Here is an 18786-nt window from a genome sequence, read left to right as displayed (position 1 = left end):
AAATATCCCAGGAAACTCCAAGACTTGTGTCCATGAGGTTCTGTTGAGGTGCCTTGGCTATTCCTGTTAAAGGCGCTTCTCTGTGGCACAATATTTCTTTAGACCATCACGTGATAGTGTACTGACAGAATGGAGGTGACTCGTGGATTTTGGGTGATTCAGACTCTTGTGGGAGAGGTAATAAAGAATCAACCAAATTACCATACCTCTCTTGGGCCCATGAATTTTGTAATACAGTTTTAAAGTGTTTTTCTCAACAGTTCTGTGTAGATTTCCAAATGTACAGCTTCTTAAGCCTTGACCTTGTGCATTCTTCTGAAGATCTTAAGTTCATCATTGCAGTTTCAGACTAACATTTCCAGTGATATATTAGCTAGGTTTGCTATTATTGTAGAGACAAAACTAATAGCAGCTTAGGGCGCCTGGGTGGCTCAGTTGGTTAAGCGACTGCCTTCGGCTCAGGTCATGATCCCGGAGTCCTGGGATCGAGTCCCACATCGGGCTCCCCCTTCTCTGTGGGGAGCCTGCTTCTCCCTCTGCCTCTGCCTGCCACTCCCCCTGCTTGTGCTCACTCTCTCTCTCTCTCTGTCAAATAAATAAATAAAATCTTTAAAAAAAACCCAAAAACTAATAGCAGCTTAAATAACAGAATATTTTATGATGCCGGATTCCGGGAGAGGTGAACTCTAGCCCCAGTATGGGAACGCACGTTATCGCCCAAGTACTGGACAACACGAACTCAGCCCCCACGACCATTGTGGGAACTAGAGAGCCGCATCTCCCAGGAGTCGCAAGCACTTCCGGCCGGGGAGGGTGGGAATGGGGCCGGTCTTCTCCGGACTTCTGGGAAATGTAGTCCGCCAGTTCGGTAGCGACTCGGGTACTTCCGCAAGGCAGCCGGGAGAGAGGAATTCTGGGTAGTCGATCCCCAGCGGAGTTTGGGGCGGGGCGGTCTCAGGCACTTCCGCTCAGGTGGCCGGGTTGTTACCGGCTCCGTTGCGGGCTCTGCTGCAGGCTCTCCGGTCGCTGTGGTAAGTGGGTTCTGGTTTCGGGACCCTCCTGAACTTCCCTGGGTGCTAGTACCACTGGCCATTGATTTGGGGGGGAGAGCTGCGCGCGAGAGAGGTGGCTTGAGGGCTGGAGTGGCGTTCCCCTCCAGGGACCCTCTTGGCGTTTGAGGCGGTTGAGCAGCGTATGGCCTGGTGGAGGGTCTCCCGGACTCTCCGCCTGCAGTCCTGCCTCCCCAGGCCGCCCACCTTTCCCTCGCTCTGCCCTTGTCGCGTGGTTGAACATTCATTGGGCCACTTACTTAAATTTCTCTGTCTCGGGGGTTGGGGGGGTTGGGTTTTTTGTTTGTTTTTGTTTTTTTATAAAATTGGGATGACATTCCTACCTTCCTATAATCCAGTGGTTTGAGAATCAAACGAGATGGTATAAATAAAAGTCTTAAGGACACTTCCTGCCGCGTGGTGAATGGTGGTCTCTTGGTATTAGACTCTAATTTTGTTAAGTGCTTAGTAACCGGACAGCCACGAATATCGTGGCTGCAGTGAGTCCTGGCACTTCTTTTTGATCCCTATATGAAGCTTGATAGTCCCGAACCCTTTCTGAGGAGTTACTCCTGTGTAAAATTAATAAAGGGAAACCTCCTTTAGAATGGAGTCCGAGGCTGGCAGGGGGAAAGCGCTCATACCCTACCATGACTCTTGTCGATTGCAGACCCACTTGGAAGAGACCACCTGATACTATTTTAGCTATTAGTTACTATCCCGGAGGGAGGAAGAATGGCTTCCCGCCCCCCCCACGCGCTCCGCGTCAGCCCAGCCAATGAGAGATTGTCAAAACTCAGCCAATGAAAAGCCACTATACTTCCAAGCCCCCGTTTGCTCCAATGGACTTTTTCTTTATGACAGCATTCCCAAGTTCTCCCTTTACCCTGTAAAAGAGTGTTCCTCTCCTTTGTTCTGTGGACTTGCCAGTGTTTTTGCCATATCTTGCTTGTCCTGGATTGCGATTTTCTGCTATTCCAGTAACATAACTGGCAGTTTTATTTTTAAGGTTAACACTCCCAAACCATTCCTGGCTGGAAAGGAGGAGGGGCGGGGCTGGGGCAGAGTATCTCCTGATTTCTCAGGGACAAAGACATAATTGTGGTGTTTCAGAGCCTCCTTTCTGTCCTTGGCCTTTGTGTCAAAAAAGACTGCCTTTCTTGTTGCACCGTTGACACTAAGTAGTTATGTCTGAAAATTGCTGATATTCTTGAAATTATTTATGATGAGTTGAAAACACCAAGGCCTAGCTGCTTCCAGCTGTCAACTGCCCTTGCCCTTTTTCCTTCACGCATCTCTTTTTTCTCCCCCCCGAAGAATTTGAGATTATGCTGTAGACGATACCTCTATGTCCCGAAGTATTTGTATTGTTAACAAAAATTCAGCTGACTAAATTTGAAGACTTAATTGGCTTTATTAAATGATTCATACACTGGGCAGCATCCCATAAAGCAAGTAGAAGGCAGCTCCCAGGAGTTGTACAAAATGCAAGGTTTTTGTAGGAAGGAGGGTGGGACAAGGAAGTTATTAGCAAGAGGAAAGAAAGGATTGTTTCAAGCAAGGCCACTTTCCCTTGGAGGGAAGAGCAGAGGATCTTACGCAGATTACCTCATCTTGAAGGGATGGAGAGGGCCTGTGTGTCAGATTAACTTCATAGGTGCTTATCAGAAAATTCCTGAGTGACTGGTTAGCACTGTGTTTCTGGGGGAGGTTGAAACTGCAGTTAGGTTAGTCATTAAGCCCCAGTTTGGTGACTTGGCCTAAGTGATGCCATTTTAGGCTTGTGTTTTTCTTTTAAACACTGTTTATTTTCTAGGAATCGGGATAGTCTCTTCTATAATCACAGTATCTAGATCAAAATCAGAAAATTACATTGTTAATGTGCTATTCTCTGACCCTCAGTCCATACTTAAATGTGTTCTGTTTTTCATTTAAAATCCTTATAACTGTTTTCTCCTGATTAAAGCCAATTTTGTGGGCTGCCTTTTGCTGTCATGTTTTCTGTTGTCTCCTTTAATCCAGAATGATTCCTCATCCTTCATTATTTTGTTCGTGATGTTTTTGTTCATGATGTGTAGGCAAGTCGTATCAGAGAAAGCCCATCTTTTGAATTTTATGTGATAGATTTCACAGTTTGATTCAGATTATGCATTGTCAGGGATTCCACAGAAGTGGTGACGTGGCCTTTTCAATCAACATAACAGGAGCTGAAGGACATATTTTGGTTTTTATATTGGTGATGTCAGTTTTGTTCACTTGGTGAAGGGGATGTCTGTGCCATTTTACCACTGAAGTTACTATATTTCTTTTTGTAATTAAAGTTTCCAGTGGGGAGATGTGTTTTATTAGTGGGCTTTCTGCTGTAAAGATCAGCATCCCTTTTTGTCTCTCTTTTTCTTTTCATTCAGTCAAATATAAATTTTATATGGACTCAGTTCAGGTTTGTTAACTTAAATGAGATGTTGCTTCTCAGACAATTCTTAAAAACAACTTAGTTGATCTCGATTTTACGTATCAGAATTTTCCCTTTGCATGTGTACAATTCAGTGATTTTTGTAACATTGAGGGGTGCAGCTCTAGCCATAATTCAATTTTAGAACATTTTCATTCCTCCAGTAAGACCCCTTGTTACCATTTATAGTTAATGTCTGTTCTCAACAACCCCGGACAACCACTAACTTCTTCTCTGTCTCTATATTGTGAACCCTTTATTTAAATGGGATCATACAAGGTGTGGTCTTTTGTGACTGGCTTCTTTCACTTGTGATATTTTCAGGGTTCATCCATGTTGTATACATCATAATTTTATTCCTTTTTATTGCCCATTAATATTTCAGTGTGGACACACCACACTTGTCCATTTACCCATGGGTGGACATCTTAGTTTCCAGTTTGGGGTTCTTATGAATAACAGTTTTATAAATACATATGTATATGTTTTTGTTTGGAGACGGGTTTTCATTTCTCTTGGGTAGATACCGAGGAGTAGAATTGCTTGGCTGACTGGTAGCTTTTGGTTTAACTTTTTGACAAACTGCCAAAACTGTTTTCCAGGTTGGCTTCATCATACTGTCCCCACCCCCCCCCCCCCCCCCGAACCTTTTGTTTTCTTAATAGATACTAGAAACCGTTGTTATTGTTGTTGTTGTTTGGGAAAACCGTGGTCCACAACAATTTAAAAATTATCACTAAGGTAACACAATATTAGGGAAGACAATGAGGCAGAGTTAACTGGTTTTTCAGAGGTTACAAGTGACCTTCACACAACAGGACAATCAACGTCAGAGCTTCAGTCAGGTATCCTACAATGTCTTTTGGTAGAAATCACATGCATAAGAGCAATTTCATATTGCAGAATGTCATCTTTTTTTTTTACTAGAGCTACAAAAGTAAGAAACCCTGAGTGTATTCCAAGTGTTGTCCAGCTCTCAACAGTTCCATGAGTTGGAAATATTATTGTCCCAGTTGTACAGATGACAAAATTGAGGAAAAGAGATGTTATTAATTCATCCAAGATGATACAATTACTGAGAAGCTGAGGTAGGATTTGAGCCCAGATATTGTTGCCCCAGAGATGATTCTTGCTTGATGCATTACGTTGTGTCAGTTTCCATCATGTCAGAATCTGAACTGCTACCTTGGGAGCAAGGCAAGATAGCACAAGGCAACACACAACAAGCGGTGTGTGTGTTGTGTAGGAATGGAGTAGCCATGATCTGCTCTTCGCGCTGTGGACAGCAACAGCCATTCCAAGGAAGGGGCTCCTTGGCTAATTCACAGTAAGCATTCATGTAGGCGAGCATCATCCCTGGGCACCCTTTCATGTCCTTTTCTGCCTTTCCAGACACGACCAGGCCCAGGTCTGCCTTGCCAGGACTCCGTATTCCAGGAATCTACCTCTCCAGAAGTAGGAAGAAAAAAATGACCACATTCAAGGTGCATATGGCTTGCCTTTCTTGCTGTTAAAATTCCATTTCACTACTCAGAATGTTACGTATTGGGGCGCCTGGCTGGCTCTTTGGTTGAGCGTCTGACTCTTGATTTCGGCTCAGGTCATGGTCTCAGGGTCCTGAGATCGAGCCCTGCCTTGGCTCTGTGCTCAGCCAGGGGCCTCCTTGGGATTCTCTCTTTCCCTCTCTGCCCCTCCCTACAGCTCTCTCTCTCTCTCAAAAAAAAAGTTACATATTTTTTTCATTTCTTGGGGTGACTCAAGGAGAACACCAAGCTAAATGACCTCTTTACTCTGTATTTGCTTTTAGCAATAATTTTGTCATTATTCATTTTATTTCAAAAATAAACGTGTGTGGTGATGAGCACTGGGTGTTACACGCATCTAATGAATCATTGAACACTGCATCAAAAACTAATGGTGTATTATATGTTGGCTAATTGAACATAATAAAAAATATATATATATATTAAAAAAAATTAATGTGGACCAATTACTAGGAATGACCAGTTCTGCTTGCTTCACCAGTGACACATTAACTATTTTTATTTTCTCATACTTTCTTATGTATATTCATAGATTTATTAATATTCATGATATACATCTAATATTGACTTGTGCTTCTTGGTTTAACATAGAACATTCGTTATTTGTGGTTACATCGTATTTCTATTAAATTGATATGATTTTTTTTTGAAGATTTTATTTATTTATTTATTTGACAGAGAGAGACACAGCGAGAGAGAGAACACAAGCAGGGGGAGGGTCAGAGGGAGAAGCAGGCTTCCCGCCGAGCAGGGAGCCCGATGCGGGGCTCGATCCCAGGACCCTGGGATCATGACCTGAGCCGAAGGCAGGCGCTTAACGACTGAGCCACCCAGGCGCCCCTAAATTGATATGATTTTCAATTTTTAACTGCTTACTGCTCTTACACATTAAGGTGGCTTAGGAGTTTGATTGTTTGAAGCAGCACTGCAGTGATCGTTTTCCTACCTGCAATTTTTTTCTGCAAAAAATCACTTCTCCGAATAAGCTACCTATTTTTTCTCCTCAATGTATTAGGAGCTCAATAATGAAAAAGTACATTTGATACATGCCACGTTAGAGTTTTGTAGATAAGATATTCAAATACGCCACAGCGCAATAGGCTCTAATTGCTGCTTTATGCGAGTCTCGTTGGAGATTTTCACACAGGAAGAGCTAGATTCTGTCTTACATCTGATTCATCCCCTGCATGTCACTACTGATCTGCTTTTATTCTGTCATGTATTAGTTTTTTCAAAGTAATGTATAACCTTAGGTTTGTGTATATGTGTATATACATAGACTTTATTTTTTAGGGCAGTTTAACATTCACAGTAAAATCCAGAAAGTACAGAGATTTCCCACCCTGCCCCCAAACACCCACAGACTCTCCCATTGTCAACATCCGCCACCAGAGTAGTACACTTGTTACAGTCGATGAACCTCCATCAGCACATCATTATCACCCAGAGTCCATAGATTACTTTAGGATTCATTCTTGATGTTGTTCTTTCTGTCGGTTTGGACAAATTTGTAATGATGTGGCCCCACCATTATAGTATCCTACATAGTAGTTTCACTGCCCTAAAAGTCCTCTGTGTTTCACCTATTTATCCTTCCCTTCCCCTAACCCTTGCCAACTACTGATCTTTTCTCAGACTCCATAGTTTGTAGTCTCTATAGTTTTACCTTTTCCAGAATGTCATATGGTTGGATTCATACAGTATGTAGCCTTTCAGATTGACTTCTTTAACTTAGTCATATGAATTTAAGGTAACTCCATGTCTTTTCATGGCTTGATAGCTCTTTTTCCTTTTTATTCCTTAAATTATACTCTGGTCGGGATGTACAGTTTATCCATTTACCACCTAAGCGACATCTTGGTTGCCTCCAGTTATAAACTGAGGTATAACCTTAGTTTAAAACATCCAGGCCTGGGGCACCTGGGTGGCTCAGTCGTTAAGCGTCTGCCTTCGGCTCAGGTCACGATCCCAGGGTCCTGGGATCGAGCCCCACATCAGGCTCCTTGCTCAGTTGGGAGCCTGCTTCTCCCTCTGCCTGCCGCTCCCCCTGTTTGTGCTCTCTCTCTCTCTGTCAAATAAATAAAAATAAAATCTTTAAAAAAAATAAAGGGGCGCCTGGGTGGCTCAGTCGTTAAGTGTCTGCCTTCAGCCCAGGTCATGATCCTGGGATCGAGCCCCACATCGGGTTCCCTGCTCCGCGGGAAGCCTGCTCCTCCCTCTCCCACTCCCCCTGCTTGTGTTCCCTCTCTCACTGTATCTCCGTCTGTCAAATAAATAAATAAAATCTTTAAAAAATAAAAATAAAAATAAAATAATATAAATAAAACATCCAGGCTTGCTGGATTTGCCATGCACTTAGTTCTGTCTCTGCATTTACTCCTTAGAGCTGCTGTATAAGGGGGTTCCTGATTTCACCTTCCACTTAGGTATGTAAAATATAAGAAACCTACTCAGGTTCACACAGGAAACCAAGGGTCAGAAATGTTAGCCATTCTGTTGAGTAAAAGTGACAGATAAGAAGATCTATCTCTTAGCGCTGTCCCTCTCAGCGAAGGTCGGTTGTAAGGTTGAGACAACATGTGCTCGGTGTTGTAGGAGACGGTGACGTTCAGGGACGTGGCCGTGGTCTTCACGGAGGAGGAGCTGGGGCTGCTGGACCCCGCCCAGAGGAAGCTGTACCGAGACGTGATGCTGGAGAACTTCGGGAACCTGGTCTCTGTGGGTGAGGACATCAGCCCTCTATTACTGAATGTTAGTTCCAGGAGTGGCTTCGTATCCTTGGGTTTTCAAGGCTTTGGGGCCCTCGAGCTGGTTCTCTGAGTTTGGGGATCTGATTTTCCTAATATATGTGGGACTCACAGAGAGCATTATTTGTTTTTTTAACAACAGGCAAATCTTTGTTTTGTTGAAGAAAAGTAAATGGATGGTATACAGCTCTGCCTCATGTATTTCTGACCCTATCATGAGTTATAAAACCAGTACAATGAGTCCTGTTATCAACTTTTAATGAAATAAATAAATTAGATAATAGCAATCCTTCTCTCACTCTTCCAAAAAATCAAAGAAGAGTAAGTACTTCCTAACTCATTCTGTATATGTGTAGGAGACTTGGCAAATGATATTTCTTCAAATGGTCATGAAAACAAAGGTTTGAAAAACATTGCTTCTGATTGCTTGAAGAATATGTAGTGGGAACCCCATTTTCCAGTGAATTTTCCCTAGAGTGTGTTGACTTTAAACATATGACTTTGTGTGCTCCCAGGGCATCAACCATTTAAACGAGATGTGGTCCACTTGGTAAGAGAAGAAAAGTTTTGGATGGTGAAGTTAGCAACCCAAAGAAAAGGCAATTCAGGTAAGAACCAAGTAACCATGAGTCTTGCAGGCAACTCTCCCGTCTGTTTGACATACATTTCTTCATGCTTATTTCCATCACCTTGTTGTAAATTGCCAAACCTCTTTCCTGGATTATTGTAACAGCCTCTGTACGGGTTGTCCTGCTTCCACCCTTCCCGTCCTATACCTGTTTTCCACAGAGCAGCCAAAGTGATCCTTAGGCAATGTAATTGAGATTGCCATTCCTCTGGTCAAAATCCATTATGTCTGGGTACCTGGGTGGCTCAGTCCATTAAGCGTCTGCCTTTGGCTCAGATTATGATCTCAGGGTCCTGGGATCAAGTCCTGCTTCGGGCTCCCTGCTCAGCGAGGAGTCTGCTTCTCCCTCTCCATCTGCCCTTCCCTCCCCCACCCCCCCCCGGCCACTCATGCTCCCTCTCTCTCTCTCTCAAATAAGTAAATAAAATCTTAAAAACAAACAAACAAACAAACATCCACGATGGCTTCTTTTTTTCCCCCGCCTTAAAGTTAAAACCACTTAAAGTGGCTCTTGGAATCCCCTGGAGTCTGTTCTGCATCCCCAGTCCCTCTCCTTTGAATACATCTTCTGTCCTCTCTTTCTTGCTCCCCTTTTATTTTTTTCAAGGTTTTTTTATTTTTAAGTCATCTCTACACCCAACGTGGGGCTTGAACTTACAACCTTGAGATCAAGAGTCTCATGCTCTCCAGATGGAGCCAGCCAGGCACCACTCTCGCTCCCATTTTTCCACCCATGTTGTCCTCCCTGCTATTACTCAGGCCTTCCAAGGATACTGTACATTGCCTCTTGCCGCCTTATCAAATTACTGTGCATATAGCAGACTAAGCAGTAAACTTTTATTGTATTTTTGTTCTTCAGGTATGAACTCTGACACGTCTCACAGGGATAATATCAAGGTGTCTACAAGGCTGCATTCCTTTCTGTCTGCTACCTTTCAGGACCCTTCTGATGACATTGCTCCCTCCCAGATAATCCAGAATGATCTTCCTGTTTTTCTGATCAGCTGATTAGCACCTTCCATTGCATCTGCAACCCAGTTAACATAACATAACATGTTCACAGGTTCTGGGGATTGGACATGGACATCTTTCAGGAACCATTATTAAGTCTGTTACAGAAGCTTCTCCCTTGGGGTCTCCTTCTTCACTCAGCCTGAAATAGTCTTTCACCAAAAATCCTACGGGTTCTTCTCTTCTTTGTTCAGGTCTCTGCTGGGTTTTAATACCATGACACAGGCCTTCTGACCATTCTATGTAAAATACAATGCTGTCTTTACTCCTCTTGCCTTCTGTTGTGTCTCATACGTTTTTGTTTACTTCTCACTTCTTTCTCCTCAGTGGGTATAATCTGCAGGAGGAGAATTTTTTTTTTTTTAAAGATTTTATTTATTTATTTGACAGACAGAGACACAGCGAGAGAGGGAACACAAGCAGGGGGAGTGGGAGAGGGAGAAGCAGGCTTCCCGCTGAGCAGGGAGCCCGATGCGGGGCTCGATCCCAGGACCCCGGGATCATGACCTGAGCCGAAGGCAGACGCTCAACGACTGAGCCACCCAGGCGCCCCTGCAGGAGGAGAATTTTAATTGTTTTGATTATTGGTGTGTCCTTGGTGCCTAGACTAGTGGAGGGATGTGGCAGATACCTGTAAATATTTATTGACTTTGCGAATGAATTAACGGATAGGAGAATTTAACTGTATTTCTTGTCGCTGGTGATGCAGGATAGTTTGTTTTTCTGAATGCTTATTACAGGCTTTTAAATTTATTCCACAACTCACTAAAGGTCTTTAGTTTGCAACTTAAAAATCTGGTGCAAAAGACGAGTTTATCTATATCCAAAGTTTTTCCATCCTATTTTCAAAGAAACAGGCCAGAAGCCTTGTAAGAAACCAGGGCATAGGCTTCCTTTTCACCAGTCACTCCATGACTCATGGCAACAGCTAATAAGTGACCATAAACCAGAATGAACTGAAGATATTGAGGAATATTACTTGTCTTCAAATGGCTACCTGTCCAATTTTTACTTATTTAGATGACTTGAAGTGTGATTGTGTGTTTCTGTGTGAGCACTTGACCCAGATCCCAAGGAAACCTCCAAGTGCTGTGGTTGTGACCACACCAGGGAGCATGCTTTCCCTGTAGGCTTTCCTTTTGTAGGGGGCATAGTCATTTCTGGGAAGAAAAACTTTTTTTTTTTTTTTAAGTTTTAATTTTAATTCCAGTTATTTAACATACAGTGTTATATTAGTTTTAGGTGCACAGTATAGTTATTCAACACCTCCATATAACACCTGATGCTCATCACAAGTGCCCTCAATCCCCATCACCCATTTCACCCCCCCCACTTCCCCCACCTCCCTTCTGGTCACCATAAGTTCTCTATAGTTTCTTGGTTTATCTTTTTCTTTCTCCCCCCCCCTTTGCTCATTTGTCGTCGTCGTCTTTTTTTTTTTAAGATTTTATTTATTTTTTTGACGGAGAAAGAGAGAGAGCAAGAGCAGGAACACAAGCGGGGGGAGAGGAAGAAGCAGGCTTCCCGCCGAGCATGGAGCCCTACAAGGGACTCAATCCCAGGACCCTGGGATCATGACCTGAGTGGAGGCAGACGCTTAACAACTGATCCATGCAGGTGCCCCACTCATTTGTCTTCTTTCTTAAATTCCCTGTGTGAGTGAAATCATATGGTATTTGTCTTTCTCTGACTTATTTTATTTTACTTAGCATTATACTCTCTAGATCCATTCATGTCATTGCAAATGGCAAGATTTCATTCTTTTAGATGGCAGAATAATATTCCATTACACACACACACACACACACACAGTACATACATACACACCCCACACCTTTTTTATCTGTTCATCAGTCGATGGACACCTGCGCTGCTTCCATAATTTGGCTATTGTAAATAATGCTTCTATAAACATAGGGGCGTATGTATCCCTTTGAATTCGTGCTTTCATATTCTTTGGGTAAATACCCAATAGTGCAATTGCTGGATTGTAGGGTAGTTCTATTTTTAACTTTTTCAGGAACCTCCATACTGTTTTCCACAGTGGCTGCATCAGTCTGCATTCCCACCAACAGTGCACTAGGGTTCCTTTTTCTCCACATCCTCACCAACACTTGTTTCTTGTGTTTTTGATTTTAGCCATTCTGACAGGTATTTTGATAGGGATTGCATTAAATGTGTAGATTGCTTTGGGCAGTATAGACATTTTGACAGTATTTGTTCTTCCAATCTGTGAGCATGGAATGTCTTTCCATTTCTTTATGTCATCTTCAGTTTCTTTTATCAGTGTTTTATAATTTTCAGAGTACAGATCTTTCACCTCTTTGGTTAGCTTTATTCCTAGGTGTATCATTATTTTTGGTGCAATTGTAAATGGGATTGATTCCTTAATTTCTAATTCTGCTGCCTCATTATTGGTGTGTAGAAATGCAACAGATTTCTGTACATTGATTTTGTATCCTGTGACTTTACTGAATTAATTTATTCTAGCAGTTTTTCAGTGGAGTTCAGGTTTTCTATATATAGTATCATATCATTTGCAGATAGCAAAAGTTTTACTTCTTCCTTGCCAATTTGGATGCCTTTTATTTCTTTTCGTTACTTGCTGAGGCTGGGACTTCCAGTACTATGTTAAATAACAGTGGTGGGAGTGGACATTCCTCTCTTATTTCTGACTGCAGAGAAAAAGTTCTCAGTTTTTTCCCTTTGAGGATGACGTTACCTGTGGGTTTTTCATATATGGCCTTTGTGTTCCCTTTAAACCTACTTTGTTGTGGGTTTTTACCATGAGTGGATGTGGTACTTCGTCAAATGTTTTTTCCACATCTATTCAAATGATGATATGGTTTTTATCCTTTCTCTTATTGATGTGATGTACCACGTTGATTGATTTGCAAATATTGAATGACCTTGGCAACTCAGGAATAAATTCCACTTGATTGTGGTGAATGATTTATTTAATATATTGTTGGATTCAGTTTGCTAATATTTTGTAGAGGATTTTTGCATCTGTGTTCATCAAAGATATTGGCCTGTAGTTCTCTCTCTCTCTCTCTCTTTTTTTTTTTTTTTGGTGTGTGGTGTCTTTATCTGGTTTTGGTGTCAGGTTAATACTGTCCTCATAAAATGAATTTGGAAGTTTTCCTTCCTTTTCTGTTTTTTGGGATAGTTTGGTTTGGCAGAATTTGCCTGTGAAGCCGTCTGGTGCTGGACTTTTGTTGGGAACCCAACTTTTGTTGGGACTTCTTAGATTGCTGATTCAATTTCTTTGCTGATAATTGGTCTGTTCGAATGTTCTATTTCTTCCTATTTCAGTTTTGGTAAGTTATATGTTTCTAGGGATTTATCCCTTTCTTCTAAATTGTCCAATTTGTTGGCATATAGTTTTTCATAATATTCTCTTGTAATTATTTGTATTTCTGTGATTGGTTATTTCTCTTCTCTCATTTGTGATTGTATTTATTTGAGTCCTTTCTCTTTCTCTCTTGATAAGTCTAGCTAGAGGCTTATCAATTTTATTGATTTTTTTTTCAAAGAATCAGTTCCTGATTTCATTAATCTGTTCTATTGTTTCTATATCATTTATTTCTGCTCTAGTCTTTATTATTCCCTTCTGTCTGCTGTTTTTAGGTTTTGTTTGTTGTTCCTTTTCTAGCTCCTTAAGGTGTAAAGTTAGGTTGGTTGAGATTTTTCTTGCTTCTTGAGGTCAGCCTGTAGGGCTATAAACTTCCCTCTTAGAACTGCTTTTTCTGGGCGCATGGGTGGCTCAGTTGGTTAAGCGTCTGCCTTTGGCTCAGGTGGTGATCCCAGGGTCCTGGGATCGAGTACGACATGGGGCTCCACATGGAGCCTGCTTCTCCCTCTCCCTTTGCCCCTCCCCACTTCTTGTGCTCTCACTCTCTCTCTCAAATAAATAAATCTTAAAAAAAAAAAAAAACCGCTTTTTCTGCATCCCAAAGGTTTTGGACAGTTGTGTTTTCATTTATTTCCATGTACTTTTTATTTCTTCTTTTATTTCTTGGTTGACCCATTTATTGTGTACTAGCATGTTATTTAACTTGCATGTATTTGTAGTCTTTCCAGATTTTTTCTTGTGGTTGACTTCTGGTTTCATATCGTTGTGGTCAGAGAACATGTGTGCAAAAGCAGGCAGAGGGGCAGAGGAAGAGGGAGAAACAGACTCCCCTGCTGAGCAGGGAACCCAATGCGGGACTTGATCCCAGGACCCTGGGATCATGACATGAGCCAAAGGCAGATGCTTAACTGACTGAGCTACCCAGGTGCCCCAAAGAAAACTATTATAAAGGGATAGTTTATTAAATAGAACCATAAAGTAGTATCTACCAAGAGGTACACACTCACCTATTAATAATTTTCCAAGTTTTCACCCTTAGGGCTTACCTTTCCATATGAACAATTTGTTTAATGAAAGACCTGCTGAGTTCCTGAACTAAGTTTTCAGACTTTAGAACACAAGCCCTACTAAGAAATGCATCTTTCAGTGTATCCAAAAGAAATATTTCATGCATATATAGATTTATATGTATGACTTTGTAAGACAATTCATGCAGTCACCCCACTCCTGTGAGTGGTGATGCTCTGATAGTTTCTGTCCCTTTTTCCTAAATGCTTATTGCATGATGTTAAATTTATTTTACAGCTGACTAAAAGGCTGCAGTTTTCAATCAGAAAAACTGATGTGAAAGCCTAATTTATCTATATTCAAAGATTTTCCTCATTCTGTTTTGAATGAGACGGTCCAGAAGCCTCAGAAGAAACCAGTGCATAAACCTTTGTGTAGTCTTTTCACCCCTAGTGGTTCTTGCCATTTTCAATTCTCTTATCAGGAACACCACCCTCCTTGTGGGTATTCTGACTTCACAGCAAAACTACAGTTTGCTCTCTCTTTTTAAGGTGTATTAACTGTGTGTATTAACACAGGAAAATAAGATGAACTATACACATTATGTAGAATTTGCAGGAATACTTAGAATATATAGCTATAATCAGTTCTAGGTGCTTGATATATAGGATTGCAAATTGTTTAAGCAACTATAAAGTTTAGAGGGACAGTTTACACAGACCTCCTGGCACTTAACACCAACTACAGGTTTGAGAGTTTCCAAAATTGCCTTCAGATTGAATCATTTTCTAAAAGGACTGGCAGAATTCACTGAATGCTGTTATACTCACAGTTAGTGTTTATTACAGGGAAGGATACACCTTACAATCAAGCAAGAGAAAAAGCACATGAGAGGGAGTTTAGGGAAGTACCAGAGGCAGAGTTGCCATGTGTTCTGTCCATGGGGTCAGGGATGTGTTATCGTGTTACTTTCCAAAATGAAGGTGTACAGTTATACACAGGATATTACCAGTTAGGGAAACTCACCTGATCCTGTGTCCAGAGTACTTATTGGAGCTCTGTCATATGACCAGTGTAGACTGAATGGTTTCATGTGGTTATTCTCAGCCTCTTGGTCCACACCACCAGGTGATTGAAATTCCCACCTAAAATCATATGCTTGGTCTTTCTGGTGTGGTCAGCCTTGTCCCTAAATCATATTGTTAAACTGTCTAATGTGACTGAAGACCCTACGGCATTCCTTTGAGGCCTGACACGCCAGGGGCTTAGAACTATCTTTCAGATGTTGAGGACAAAGGCCTTCATTGTGTATATAATTTATTTGCTGCATAATTTACTATTTAAGAGTTTATTGGGGGCACTTGTGGGGCTCAGTCAGTTGTGTCTGACTCGATCTCAGCCCAGGTCTTGATCTCAGGGTTGTGAGTTCAAGCCTTGTATTGGGCTCCATGCTGGGTGTGGAGCTTATTTTTAAAAAAAATAAGAGTTTATACACTGATTTATGAAATTCAGTAGAAACAGCAAAATTAACCTATATCATTATTACTTTTGTTATTAAGTCTTTGATTTCTAACTTGTATATCACATACGAGGCTTGGAGTGATTCTCAATTTGTTTCATTGATGCTTGCTTAGTGGAGTGGATAGGAGCCTACTAGACTACCTCTTGGTTTGTGTAGGCATTTAAACCAGAGACCATGATATATACTAGAAGGATGTAGGGAATATTCCCTGGATTCATTAAAGTCCCGTGCTCTTGGGGTGCCTGGGTGGCCCAGTCGTTAAGCGTCTGCCTTCGGCTCAGGTCATGATCCCCGGGGTCCTGGGATCGAGCCCCGCATTGGGCACCCTGCTCAGCGGGAGGCCTGCTTCTCCCTTTCCCACTCCCCCCGCTTGTGTTCCCTCTCTTGCTGTCTCTCTCTCTCTGTCAAATAAATAAATAAAATCTTAAAAAAAAAAAAGGTCCCATGCTCTTTCCTAACATATAGCTATGAAGACATTGAACAAAGCCTTCATTTGTCTACATCTGCATTCTCTGTCGTTTTAGGAGAAAAAATCCAACATGAGATGGAGACTATTCCTAAAGCAGAACCACATGAAGAACTTTCCTGCTGGCAAATCTGGCAACACATTGCTAATGACTTAACCCGGTGTCAAGACTCCATGATAAAAAGTTCTCAATTCTACAAACAACACGATTTACCTGGCCAGGTTGGGGCAGGACTGTCTATAACTCAGACAGGCCAGAGAACTTACCAGGGAAATGGGTGTAAAAAATTCTTCAGTGATACCTCCAACTGTGATCTTCAACAGTTAAACTCAGAAGAGAAGTCTCATACATGTCGTGAATGTGGGAAATGCTTCTTTTATAGCTCAGCACTTCGTATTCATCAGAGAGTTCACCTGGGAGAGAAACGGTATAGATGTGATGAGTGTGGTAAGGAATTCAGTCAGAGCTCACATCTGCAAACTCATCAGAAAGTCCACACTGTAGGGAAGCCATTCAAATGTGAGGAGTGTGGGAAAGGCTTCAGTCGTAGATCAGAACTTAGTAATCATTGCAGGTTACACTCGGGAGAGAAACTTTATAAGTGTAAGGGATGTGGGAAGGCCTTCATTAATGCTTGCCATCTTCAGGACCATCAGAGAGTCCACACTGGGGAGAAGCCATTCAAGTGTGATATCTGTGGTAAGAGCTTTCGTCGTAGATCGGCACTTAATAGTCATTGCGTAGTCCACACAGGAGAAAAACCGTACAAATGTGAGGAGTGTGGGAAGTCCTATACTTGGCGTTCACGTCTTCGTATCCATAAGAAGGTTCACATGGGACAGAAACCACACAAATGTGAGGAATGTGGAAAGAGCTTCTTTTCTAGGACACATCTTTATTACCACCGGAGGTTCCACACAGAGGAGAAACCCTATAATTGCAAGGAATGTGGGAAGAGCTTCAGATGGGTCTCACCTCTTTTGACACATCAGCGAGTCCACAGTGGAGAAAAACCATTCAAATGTGAAGAGTGTGGGAAGGGATTTGGTCAGAAATCATGCCTGCAAGCTCATCAGAAAGTCCACACCAGAGAAAAACCATACAAATGTGAGGAGTGTGGGAAGGGCTACAAGACAAGCTTGGATCTTGATGTGCACCAGAGTGTCCATATGGGAGAGAACCCATACACCTGTAGGGCATGTGGTAAGCACTTCACTAGGACCTCAAATCTTAAAGTTCATCAGAGAGTCCACACTGGAGAGAAACCGTACAAATGTAATATGTGTGGTAAGGTCTTCAGTCAGTCTGGACATCTAAAATCCCATCAGAGAGTTCACACAGGGGAGAAACCTTATAAGTGTAAGATATGTGGTAAGCAGTTCAGTTCAAGTTCATATGTTAAAATTCATCACAGAATCCATGCTGGTGATAAATTTCATCCAGTCTCATAGGAGGGAAACCATTTGTTTCAGTAACAATGTTTCTGCCATAGCTGAATACATCCTGGTGATCCCAAGATCACACAAATGGTGCAATGAGGACTTTAGTTAGAACCTTAGCAGTTGTAGTTTTCACTCAAGAAACAGGCTGTTGAGGGGCGCCTGGGTGGCTCAGTCGTTAAGCGTCTGCCTTCGGCTCAGGTCATGATCCCAGGGTCCTGGGATCGAGCCCCCCATCGGGCTCCCTGCTCCGCGGGAAGCCTGCTTCTCCCTCCCCCACTCCCCCTGCTTGTGTTCCCTCTCTCGCTGTGTCTCCCTCTGTTAAATAAATAAATAAAATCTTAAAAAAAAAAAAAAGAAACAGGCTGTTGAAATAATCTTTCTTTAGGCACTTATCAAACTCTAATGGTGGATATTAAAATTGATGTCCCCTGAAATACAAGCTTCGTGAGGGCAGGGAGTTTATTTGCTGTTGAATTTATACAATCAACATTGAGTAGCACTCTGTATGTGCACTTAGTACTTGCTAAGTGAGTCAAAAGGAAGAGAGAATTAGGGAAGATGGCAGAGTAGGAGGATCCTAAGCTTTCCTCCTCCCGTAGATACAGCTAGACAACAGTCACATCAGCGTAAGTAACCCAGAAATCGACCTGAAGACTGGCATAACAAACTCATCAACTAAAGGTAGAGAAGAGGCAATATCAAAGAAGGTAGGAAGGGCAAAGATGCAGTTTGAGAGTGAAACAGACTGTGGCCATCTGTGCTGGGGACAGAGCCGGTGATGTGGAGAAGGCAAAAAACAGATTATCACGGGGGGAGACCACATGGGGAAGACAAATCCCCGTAACATTTGGCTTCGAAAGTGAGAGGGGCCAAATTTCATGAGTTCTTACAACCAGTGGGACTTAAAGCCTGGATTTTCAATGTCTGTGGGCTGGGCTCTGGGAGAGCATGACAACCAACCAGTGGAGGTACATCAGCAGTTTGAAAACCGCCAGGGGCAGGCGGGGGAGAGAGTGACTTACTCAGAGCATGGCCTGGAGAGGCAGGGACCCCTCCAGGAACAAAGGAGCTGGTAGGCACCACTTCCCTCCACAGCCCCCTGGCATGAACACATGGCCACCTGCTGGAACCAGCGTGGCGCCAACACTCCTTACCTAACTTGCTTACTCGGAGCCCCGCACCCCTGTGGTCCAGTGGAGCCGCCTTTCCCCATCACACTCGCTTCAGTCCTGGCACTGCAAGCCCCCTCCCCCGGGAGATCAGAGCAAACCCCACGAACGCCTCATCTCCTGACCTGCATGTTTCATGGGATATCACGTCCAGAGGTGGCAGGGGCAGCATGCAGACCAACACACATTAGGATGTGCCCCACCCAGCTGAAGACCAAACGCTGCCCACAACGGGCAGAGAGAGCCTCCGCAGATGACTGGACTGAAGGAAAAAGAGGCCAGGACGCAACGGCAGGCACAGGCGACACGCTTAGGAGACACTCCCTGAAGCGACGGTTCCCAGGGAACAGGAGACCATGCACTGCAGGGCAGTACAGACCCCTTCGTGAGGC

General features: G+C 42.7%; 2 protein-coding genes across 5 annotated transcripts in view; both read left to right on the top strand.

The window, feature by feature from the left end:
- Nucleotides 1-4902: 4902 nt before the first annotated feature.
- Nucleotides 4903-17412, top strand: LOC116622322 (zinc finger protein-like). 4 transcript variants are annotated; one of them, XM_032388726.1, is made up of 4 exons: nucleotides 4903-4985; nucleotides 7641-7767; nucleotides 8308-8400; nucleotides 15841-17412. In XM_032388726.1, exons 1-4 carry the CDS (start codon nucleotides 4971-4973, stop codon nucleotides 17232-17234), a joined length of 1629 nt encoding a protein of 542 aa, XP_032244617.1. In that variant the 5' UTR covers nucleotides 4903-4970; the 3' UTR covers nucleotides 17235-17412. The 4 variants fall into 4 exon arrangements, with proteins under 4 accessions (XP_032244617.1, XP_032244618.1, XP_032244619.1 ...); XM_032388727.1 differs by lacking the exon at nucleotides 4903-4985 and adding an exon at nucleotides 7428-7471; XM_032388728.1 differs by lacking the exon at nucleotides 4903-4985 and having other exon boundaries at nucleotides 7717-7796.
- The window catches only part of LOC116622319 (zinc finger protein 234-like), a 41023-nt gene continuing 27145 nt past the window's right edge, over nucleotides 4909-18786 (top strand). Inside the window, exon 1 of the mRNA XM_032388710.1 lies at nucleotides 4909-4985. Coding sequence (XP_032244601.1) covers nucleotides 4971-4985 — 15 coding nt within the window. The 5' untranslated portion in view covers nucleotides 4909-4970. The remainder of the gene's footprint in view (nucleotides 4986-18786) is intronic.

Source organism: Phoca vitulina, unplaced genomic scaffold, assembly GCF_004348235.1.
Source record: "Phoca vitulina isolate PV1807 unplaced genomic scaffold, GSC_HSeal_1.0 scaffold52, whole genome shotgun sequence".
NCBI lineage: Eukaryota > Metazoa > Chordata > Mammalia > Carnivora > Phocidae > Phoca > Phoca vitulina.
Note: the sequence above shows the minus strand (reverse complement) of the source record. Positions and strands in the feature narration are given on the sequence as shown.